Source organism: Balaenoptera musculus, chromosome 1 (genome assembly GCF_009873245.2).
Source record: "Balaenoptera musculus isolate JJ_BM4_2016_0621 chromosome 1, mBalMus1.pri.v3, whole genome shotgun sequence".
Lineage (NCBI taxonomy): Eukaryota > Metazoa > Chordata > Mammalia > Artiodactyla > Balaenopteridae > Balaenoptera > Balaenoptera musculus.
This window is the reverse complement of record NC_045785.1, coordinates 33,101,050-33,110,917: the sequence shown is the minus strand read 5'-3', so window position 1 is coordinate 33,110,917 and position 9,868 is coordinate 33,101,050. Positions and strand designations below refer to the sequence as shown.

Here is a 9,868-nt window from a genome sequence, read left to right as displayed (position 1 = left end):
CTGCTGGGGCCCCTCCCACCAGGGCCTGAGTCTCTGGGAAGGGGGTCCTAGCTACCTATGCACACTGGACTCCCCTCGCTTGGACTGCCTGTGAGAGTCACTGGGGATAGGGGAAGGATTTGACCAAAAGTGCAATAATCAGGCTAGAAGTCCAACAGCAGGAAGCACGTCCTGGCTCGCCCAAGACCCTGCAGTGAGTGACTGCAAAGCCCCACATCTGGAGCTCCTCAAGAACAGGAGAGGCCTCCTGTGCGGCCCCCTCCCCCAGGCCCAATAATAACACCAACCCCTCACACTCCCACAGGCCCGTGCGGCTCACCAAGTTCTTTCCCACCCGTTAACTCGTCCAAGAGGGAGGCCTGCAAGGCTGGGGTTTCTACCCACTTTGATGGCCTAGAGATCTAAAGCTCAGAGAGGCGCAGTGATCAACCCAAGATCGCACAGCATGCAAGAGGTGGGCTTCCTGACCCCTCAGCCCACTCTGACCTCTAAGATGAATGACCAGTTCCCCGAGATCCCCAAATGTCTGGATGTTTTCGCGCCACATTTCCTCTCCCAGAGCTCCTGAGAGATGCCTCAGCCCTGGGCTCCTGGGGACAAGTGGTCAGAACAACCATGTCCCTGGCCAGGGCATTTCTGGCATCCAGAAAGGGCAGGATGTGGGGCAAAGGTACTAGCGGATTTAGCTCCTGGAGAGGAAGGAGAGGCCCCTCCAGAGGAGGTGAACACAGTGCTGGCCAGAGGACACGAGGCGAGTCCTTCACCCTCATATGGGCTGAGAGGCCAGGCCCGGGGACTGAGGACCTCCACCTCAGAGCTCTATTGCTTCCCCAGGCCCAGCCTTGCCTCGGAAAAGTCATCTCCCAAGAGGAGCCCGCGGAGGATGCAGCTGCTCCCCGCGAAGTGTCTCAGCCTCCGTGGGCACCCAGGCTGCAGGGTGGGCAAGGGCGCCTCAACGCAGCAGCTCTTAATTAGCAGTCCCCTGCCCCTCATCCCCAACTCCACCGTCCCTGCTACCCCAGCAGAGAACCCGCAGCACTCCAGCAGCCCTCTCTGCAGCAAAAAAGATTCATCCAGGCCCTGCCAATGGGCATTGGGGGTTGGGCTACTCCTAACCATTGACCCTGACCCTAAGTGTGACCTCACGTCCAGAGCGATCTCAACTCTCTGCCCCCGCCACCCCCGGCCCACCACAGGAGGTCTCTGCACTGAATCGTGGCTGCTCCCTTCAGGAGCATACAGGCTGAAAGAGTTCCCTTCTGCTACCCTCCCTGTGGTCAGGGGGCTCCTTTGCCAGCATTTTCCTCCCCTCCGCTCTGAAATTCTGTGGGCCAGCTAGGATGGGGCAGAGGCAGGCAAGCAGGCAGCAGAGGGTCAGGCAGGAAGACAGACCAAAAGACAGGTGGAAACAGACAAGTAGAAGAGTGAGATTCAGGTGGACAGGTGGATAGACAGATGGACAGACAGGCACACAGATAACTGGACAGGCCAACAGAGGGATGGAAACAGACAGCAGAAAGACTGTTGGATAGTTGGGGGAGACGAAGAGACAGGACAACTCACACACAGGCAGAAACTCACTCCGGCAGAGGGACAGCCAGACAGGCAGAAGGACTGTGGGACAGTCAGGTGGACAGGCAAGGGGACCACCCAGGAGACCCCAAGACCAGAGGGCCCTCTCTGGGGGCAGCAACAAGGGATTAATATCAGCACATTTCCCAGGGATGAGAGGTCTCTCTCTCGGGCACCTTCGAGCGTCCGAGAGCCAGGCCCAGCCCTTCAACTGATATCTGCGGGGCCTCTCATGTTCCCGGCTGGGCCAGGCCGTCCCCCAAGACTGAGCTCTGAGCTGCCAAAATTCGCTCTTTACATCCAAGAAGGGTCAGTGTTTTTGAAAGTTGTAGGAGCCTGGTGAGGGGGAGGAGGGGGCCCGCAGCGTGAGTGTTTCCAAACCTACTCCTCTCCTCTTTCTCTTCCCCCAGGGTGCCCAGAGCCAGGCCTGGTGCAGCGGCCAGCAAGCTGGGCAGGCTAGCTGGCCGAGCCTGCAGGGCAGGCGGCAGGGCCCGCTGCTGCCGCTGGGAAGTGAGGGTGGAGGGGAAGACTGAGTGAAGACTCAAAATCAGACAGCACACGCCAGTGTCAGAACTCTGGTGGCTCAAGGGGACCCCCAAACACCTATAATTGGGGACCAGCCCTCGGCTGGGGTGGAGGTCGTCCCTGGAGAGGGACATCTCCGAAGGGAGTCCAGGGGGGAGGCCACTGTAGCTACAGAACTGGGGAGAAGGTGACAGTGTGCGGGGGCCAAAGGGCCCTCTGTGTCTGGGACACAGGGAGACAGAAGTGAGGAAGAGAAAAAGGGAGCCGCACTTTAGTGGCTCCCGATTGGAGAGAGATGGGGGACAAGAAGCTGGACGTGGGGCGTTCCTGGGACAGAGAAGCAGGGGTTGGAGATCAGGATGGAAATCAGGAGTTGAGGTGGGGGAGGTCAGAAGCCAGGTCAAGCAGGGGTCAGGACTTGGAGAGAGGGGGGATTAGGGTCAGGCTGGGGGGGAGGGGGTGGATCGGAAATCGGGTTCAGGCCTGGGGGCAGAGCGATGAGGGTCGGCCGACTCGGGGACTGGTGGGCAGGAGGCGGAGCCAAGGCGGGGCAGCCGTCCCCCGGGACCCCAGGCTCCGGCAGGGGCCGCGCGGGGCGGCAGCGCGAGGGCACGGTCGGGGGCACGGGGTAGCAAACTCACATGAAGACGTGGTAGACGAAGGCCCAGCCGCGGGGTCGCTCCAGCACGTTGTAGACCCAGTTCTGCAGGCGGCGGTAGCGCTTGTGCGCGGCTGAGGAGCGCTGGCCGCAGGCGGAGCCCGAGCCCGAGCCCGGCCCTGGGAGGGGCGCGCCCGGCGGCAGGGGGCTGCCCAGGAGGCCCAGGCGGCGCGGGGAGCCGCCTCCGCCCGCCTCGCCCCGCTCGCTCTGCACCGCCGTGAGCGCCACCAGCTCGGCGCGGGGGGCGTCCGCGGGCGGGGGGGCTAGGCCGAGGAGGCGCGGGGGGGCCTCGGCCATGGGCGGCGCCGGGCGGGGGGGGCCGGGGCCCGGGTCCGGTCCGGGGCGGGGGCGCGCGAGGGGCGCTCAGCGGCGCATGGCTCGGACCCAGGGCCGGCGGGGCGGCCCGAGGCGGGCGCGGTCGGCGGGGGCTAGGGGCCGGGCTGGGGCCGCTCCGGGGCCGGGGGCGGGCGCTCAGAGCCGGGGGGCCGCCGGAGCCCGCGCTGACCGCCCGCTTCCCCGGCGACTGGGGCGGCTCTTTCCGACTCCAACTCTCTTATTACGCGCTCCATGCCGCTCGCCTTTCCACCTGCCGCCGGCGCGCCGCTCACATGTCAGCCTCCCCCGCCCCGCCCCTCCCCCGCCGCCCCCTCCCGCCCCGCGGCCGCCTTCCCAAATCGGGAGGGAGCGAGCGAGCCGGCGAGGCCGGGCGGAGGGAGGGGACGTGCGGAGAGGCGGCGGGAGGGCGCCCCCGCCGCGCGGGCCGCCGAGTCGGGGCGGGGACCGGACCGCATGGCGGCGGCCCCCGGCTGGTGCGAGCGGAGCGCCGGGCTGCGCGGGGCTGCGTGGACCCGAAGGCCGGCCTGGGGGCGGGATGCCTCATGTGCGGTTGTGGCGAGTGGGGCGAGGAGTCGTGGCCGCCGTCGCGGATGGGACCCGGGTCCCGCAGAGTTTAAGTGTGAGTGGATGCAGAAGTGCCTGCTGTGTGGGCGCAGTGGGTGGCTGTGATGGTGAGATTGAGTGAGGAGGTGCGGTGTGGATGGGCGTGCAGGGTCCGGGCCGCTGGCGGTGGCGGCGTCAGCGAGGTGTGCCCCGTCGGGCCGTGCCCCGTGCGCGTGGGGCGGGGTGCGCTCGTGCCTGAAAGGCCTGTGTGTGTAGCACAGTGGGCCTCAGGTGTGTATGCTCTTCCGCCCACCCCACCCCCGCCTCTGAGCGTCCTTCCTTCAGGATGAGGGAAGAGCCCCCGCTTAGGCCACTCTGCCCCAAAGAAGAGTCTCCTCTGATCAGAGGGGCCTGCTCCGCACCAGCCCAGTCTGAAGCGCTCCCTTGCCTCGCTTCCAGGGCAGGGCAGGGTTCAGGGCACACAGGTGTTGGGAAGTGAGCTCTGAACCAGCGCGGAGGCCAGGCAGCCTCCTCCCCAAAGGCTCACAGAATCACACCCAAAAGCGGCGGGACATTCCCCCACGGCACTCCCTCTCCAGCCGGAAAGTTCCTGGTGCCTGACCTACTCTCTCTAGCTTTGGGGGAGGCCTTTCGTTCCCTTTAGCCCTGTTGGCCCAGCACACGGTGGTCATTTGGGTTTCCCGATCCTCCTTCCTTCGTCCCCTGACGAAAGCTTCGGCCACACCAGCAGCTCCCTCCGCAGGCCCTGCCCCAGGGTGAAGCGCTTCCGCAGCAAACTCTTCCCGGTTCCTCCGGGAGGATCTCGGGGGACGGAGCCGAGCGGGAGGGGCGGGGGACGGGGTGGGAAGGCGAGCTCGATTCTCAGCTGTCAGCAAAGGCAGCATTGATCTGCTGAGCGCCAGTCGGGGAGGGAAGGAGGCAGAGCTGCCGGCGTGCTGGGAGGGGGCTGCAGGGACCTGGGGGACCCCAAACTGGGCTTGACAGCCGTTTACACCCCTACCCCAACAGTGACCCTTTTCCCTCTGCGTAGCAGAGGCTGCCTTTGGGGTCCGACCTGAATCCCTCTGGCTGCTCCTGGCTCCAGGTGTGCCCAGGGCCAGAGCCCGGTGCCCCTGGGCAGTTTATGCCCCTTCCTCACTGGTAGCTGGGAAAGGTTTCTGGACCCCAGGGCCCAGCTATGGATGCACTGCCCCGGCTGTGTTAACCCATCGTCTCCCCATGAGCTGAAGCTAGCACTCCCTAGATAGGCAGCACTGCCCTCCCAGACGCTATGTGACTGCCTGACTGGGCTTCCTCAGTCAGGGGTCCTGGGGGGTGGACTAAGGTCTGGGGACTTGAAATGGTGGGAAGGAAAGCAGTTGTAAGGGATCTGGGGGGTGTTTCTTGGGGGTCTTTTTGAGGCTCTTCTTATGTGCAGAAATGGCACTTGAACACAGGTTGCCCTTTATCAACACCCAGAATATCTGAAATTGGGTCTGTTCTGGGAAAGATGATCATCAAGCTCAGCATCACCCCTGGATGCCACGCCTCTCTTCCCATTTAGGGGACTGCAAAAGTCCCTTCCTCTCCTTGTGAGGAGCCCTCACTGCGAGAAGAGGGTCTTTCATCATCTTTCCCAACTCCAGCTCCGGATGAGCCCCTCAAAGGCAGCAAGAGGAAGAAAGAGACTGTGGCTGCAGCTAGAGGGAGGGAAGTTAGATCTCAGGAGGGAGTTTCATGGGGCACAGAGGCCCGTTTCTCCTGTAGGTGTATGTGTAATGGGACAGGCCCACCACTTTTTAAAGTGGGGAGTTGTGGGAGTTCCCTGGTGGCCTAGTGGTTAGGATTTTGGGTTTTCACTGCCGTGGCCCGGGTTCAGTCCCTGGTCAGGGAACTGAGATCCCACAAGCTGCGCGGTGCGGCCAAAAATAAATAAATAAATAAAAAATAAAGTGGAGAGTCATGGAACTCTTCCTAAGGGGTGGGGGGATGGGGGGATGGTTCTAGGAGGATGTAAGCAAAGTTAGGTTGGTGTGTGTATGTGTGTGCATGGGAAGGTGGAGGAGGCAGAGGAGAAAGTCCAGTTCCAGAGGACAGGTGGCCACTCTGAGGGTCACCCGGCGGCCTTCCTGCCCTGTCCGGATTCCCGGGACATGAGCATGACCGGGAGGAAGGCCTTTCCCCACAGCAGCCTTTAGTGACTAAGACACTTTTCTGAGCACACAGCTGTCTCAGGCTCTCTCCCTGCTGGGGGTGGGGGGCGTGGAGCTGTGGTTTCCCACCCTCCTCCTTCCCTCTCTCCCACCTGTTCCCTTCACCCCACCCTCAGCAGCTTCCTTCCCACCCACCCCCACCAGCCACCACACCTCTCCCAGGTAACACTGCCAAAAAAACATCCCGCTCTGCCCTGACTCACTCACTCTGTCCCACCTGGGCAAGTCCATTCCTGGCTCTGGGCTTCAGTTTCCCCATCTGCCCATAAGGAGGGGGTGGGGCTTCAAGATCTTCTGTAATTCATCACTGTCACTTTCATCCATCAATGAAGCAAGTATTGATTGAGAGGAAGAGTGGGGAGGGAGAGAGTTCCCATTTGCTGAGCACCAACCGCGGCTCAGAGACATGTGGGGACTCACCTAAGGATACACAGCCAGTATCCAGAACTGCCTGTGACCTGTCCTCTCCCCTGGCTGGCACCTACCCACTGTGCACTGGGTCCTGGGATCAGTACTGAGGGGAACCATAGATGGCCCCATCTTTGTTCTCTAGGACTTATTCCTGCCAGGGGTGGAGACTCCTAGGTCTGAAAGGGTTGAGGTCTAGAAGTGGTGGCGACCTTGCGGCCAGGTTCAAGCCTGTCATTGACGGCCTGCCAATGTGACTTCAGGTCAACCAAGGATGCAGATTCCTTTCTTGGAGTGGGAAAGGGGTTTTAAGTCAGTGGTTTTCAGACTTTATTAGCAATGGAATCCTTTGTACAGACAGAATCTTAAGGTAGCACCCCAATATGTAAAGAGCATTCAAGCAGAGGTGTTCTGGTTGAATTGAGGTGAGGAGGTCAAGGTTCCACCCACCAGACCTCCCCCTCCTTTCTCTCCACACCCCAGAAACTGTTTTGGTTTTCTTTCTTTTTTTAAAAAAATTAATTAATTATTTATTTTTGGCTGCGTTGGGTCTTCATTGCTGCGCGCGGGCTTTCTCTAGTTGCGGCGAGCTGGGGCTACTCTTCGCTGCGGTGCACAGGCTTCTCATTGCAGTGGCTTCTCTTGTTGCAGAGCACAGGCTCTAGGCATGCGGGCTTCAGTAGTTGTGTCACGCGGGCTCAGTAGTTGTGGCACATGGGCTTAGTTGCTCTGCGGCATGTGGGATCTTCCCGGACCAGGGCTCGAACCCATGTCCCCTGCATTGGCAGGCGGATTCTTTTTTCTTTTTTTATAAATTTATTTATTTATTTATTTTTGGCTTTGTTGGGTCTTCGTTTCTGTGCGAGGGCTTTCTCTAGGTGCGGCGAGCGGGGGCCACTCTTCATCGCGGTGCGCGGGCCTTTCACTGTCGCAGCCCCTCTTGTTGCGGAGCACAGGCTTCAGACACGCAGGCTCAGTAGTTGTGGCTCACGGGCCTAGTTGCTCCGCGGCATGTGGGATCTTCCCAGACCAGGGCTCGAACCCGTGTCCCCTGCATTGGCAGGCAGATTCTTAACCACTGCGCCACCAGGGAAGCCCCTGTTTGGGTTTTCTTATAGCTCTGAGTGTCGCTAGAAGTCAGATGAGGGAAAGTCTCCACTGGCAATGGCAGAGGAAGCTTTCTTGGGCACAGGAGTAGGGAGGACTTGGAGAGGTGCAGAGAAGTGCAGCCAATAATGCCTGCAGCTACCATGAATGAGGCCCAGAGCCTCGTGTAGGATGCCTTAACTGCATCTTCTGTTTCAGCATCCCAACAGCCCTCTGAGGTAATTCTATTCACACCCCCATTTTACAGACGAGAAGGCTGAGACTCAGTGAAGAAACTTGCCTAGTGTAGCTCTTTACCCCTGTGCTATAGTGAATGTGTGTGTGTGTGTGTGTGTGTGTGTGTGTGTGTGTGTGTGTGTGTGTGTGTGTAGGTGGGGTGTGGGGATGGGGAGGATGTTACAGAACATGGGGGAGGAAAAACAAGTTTGACAAGGGGGACAGAAGGGACCTTGAATGCTGTGCTGAGGGTCCAGTTCGGCCTGATAGGAAACAGGGAGACTGGCCAGGGCTGAGACTGAGCATGCCACAGAGGCTCGGGCTCTGTAGGAGACAGCTCAGGACAGGAAGAGTTGGAGGTGCCAGTACCCAGGGAGGTCGGCAGTTGGGGGGCGGGGACAGAAAGATCACTGAACAACAGGTTATGTCTGAGCTTCCTGGCTCTACCTTTGGACTAGTTGGTGACCTTGGTCACTCCACCTCTGCCCCAAATTCCCTGGCTATCGGGAGGACTAAATGCAGTAATACATGAAAAGGTCACGACCGTGCAGGGAGCTGTACAAAGGTGAACCATTGATCTTATCACCCTTCAGGTGTGTGTTCGGATGGGGCTGGGAGATGCTGTGAGAATTCCCTAGTCCTAGCACCTCTTCTCCTTGTGGGAAGTCTTCTTAGCAGGAGGGGATTGGAATGCAGGGTTCTCATGGGTGTCGGCATCATGTGCATTATTTGCCTCCAGAGATCCACCTCCACTGAGAGCAGGAGGAAATATGAGAGAAAGATCGAACCTGCTTCATTTTCCCAATGAGGCCAGAGAGGACAAGAGACTGAGGCCACCTGGCAGGTAGAGGTGCTAGAGGGGCCCAAGGAGTTTCTCCCCCCTATCTGGGTGTGCCACTCAGCTGTCCCTAGCCCAGCCCCTGCTAGCCTTCTGGGCCAGTCAGCTCAGAGCCACAGAAAGCGGAGGGAGCAGTGTCGCTGAGCTCAGTGAAAGTGAACCCCCATTGATCTTCAGGGCTGGAGGGGGGCCCACAAGGAGGAGACACTGAGGGAGAAGGAGGTGTGGAAATGAAGGTCAAAGCCATCCCTTCTTGCACTGCTTCTCCTCTGCCTTCAGGATTCTTCCTCTATGACCCCAACTCCTGGAAGACCATGTAGAAGACAACACTACTGCAGCTCTGCTGGCAGGCTCCACGTTCTCAGTGAGAGCCACTGGGACAGTGGAGTTCCTTGGAAAGTGAGTAGGAAGGCCTTTTCTGAGTTGCTGAGAGTACAGTGGGAAAAAGCTTCCCTTCTCTCTGGTCCCATGATCAGAGAAACCTGGAGGAGGGTTCAGGGAGGGAGAGGACGTGAGTAGGAGGGATGGCAGATTGGGTGTCAGGGAAGGGGGCTCTGAAAAGGGATGAGACTTGGTAAGGGACATAGAGGTTCAGAAAGGAGAATGGGGGCTCAGAAGGGAGGCTAGGGGCTCAATGACAGGGATAGGAGGCCCAGAGAGCAGGACTGCCAGGTCAAACTTTTTTTTTAAAATAAATTTACTTATTTATTTATTTATTGCTGCGTTGGGTCTTTGTTGCTGTGCGCGGGCTTTCTCTAGTTGTGGAGAGCGGGGGCTACTCTTCGTTGCAGTGCATGGGCTTCTCATTGCAGTGGCTTCTCTTGTTGCAGAGCACGGGCTCTAGGCACACGGGCTTCAGTAGTTGTGGCACACGGGCTCAGTAGTTGTGGCTCAGAGGCTCTAAAGCGCAGGCTCAGTAGTTGTGGTGCACGGGCTTAGTTGCTCCGCAGCATGTGGGATCTTCCCCGACCAGGGCTCGAACCCGTGTCCCTTCCACTGGCTGGCGGATTCCTAACCACCGCACCACCAGGGAAGCCCTGCCAGGTCAAACTTGATTGAACACCTATTAAAGTCCCTCCTCCTTAAAATAGTAGATACACAATATAAATGCTGGATAATTAAAAACATAAACAAAAACACGTATCCAAGTTCAAAGCCAAGAATGAGAAATCGCTAAGGGCCAGAAATGAGAGGGAATTCCGGTGGTGAGCAGGAGTTGCAGCTGTACCTCTGAGGAGGGATTCAGCATTCCAGCGGGGTGGGAAGTACACTTGCAGACCCCACTAGTGGCAAGGGCTGTGGTAGGCTCCCTGCTTAAAGCTGGGCCTGGGAAAGTGCTGCCTGCCATAAACAGGACTAAAATATCTGCCTGCTAGCTGCCTGGTCCTGGCTTTGGGTAGAAAGAGTACCCAGATGATCAGGACACCTTAAGCCCATTCACATGGAATGCGG

At 59.3% G+C, this 9,868-nt stretch overlaps 1 protein-coding gene across 7 annotated transcripts in view; it reads right to left on the bottom strand.

Annotated features, from left to right (window-relative positions):
• KCNQ4 (potassium voltage-gated channel subfamily Q member 4) overlaps positions 1 to 3,388 on the bottom strand; it is a 57,227-nt gene extending 53,839 nt beyond the window's left edge. For all 7 annotated transcript variants that reach the window (XM_036827688.1, XM_036827710.1, XM_036827718.1 and 4 more), the window contains exon 1: positions 2,739 to 3,388. In XM_036827688.1, coding sequence (XP_036683583.1) covers positions 2,739 to 3,052 — 314 coding nt within the window. In that variant the 5' untranslated portion in view covers positions 3,053 to 3,388. The remainder of the gene's footprint in view (positions 1 to 2,738) is intronic.
• Positions 3,389 to 9,868: the final 6,480 nt, after the last annotated feature.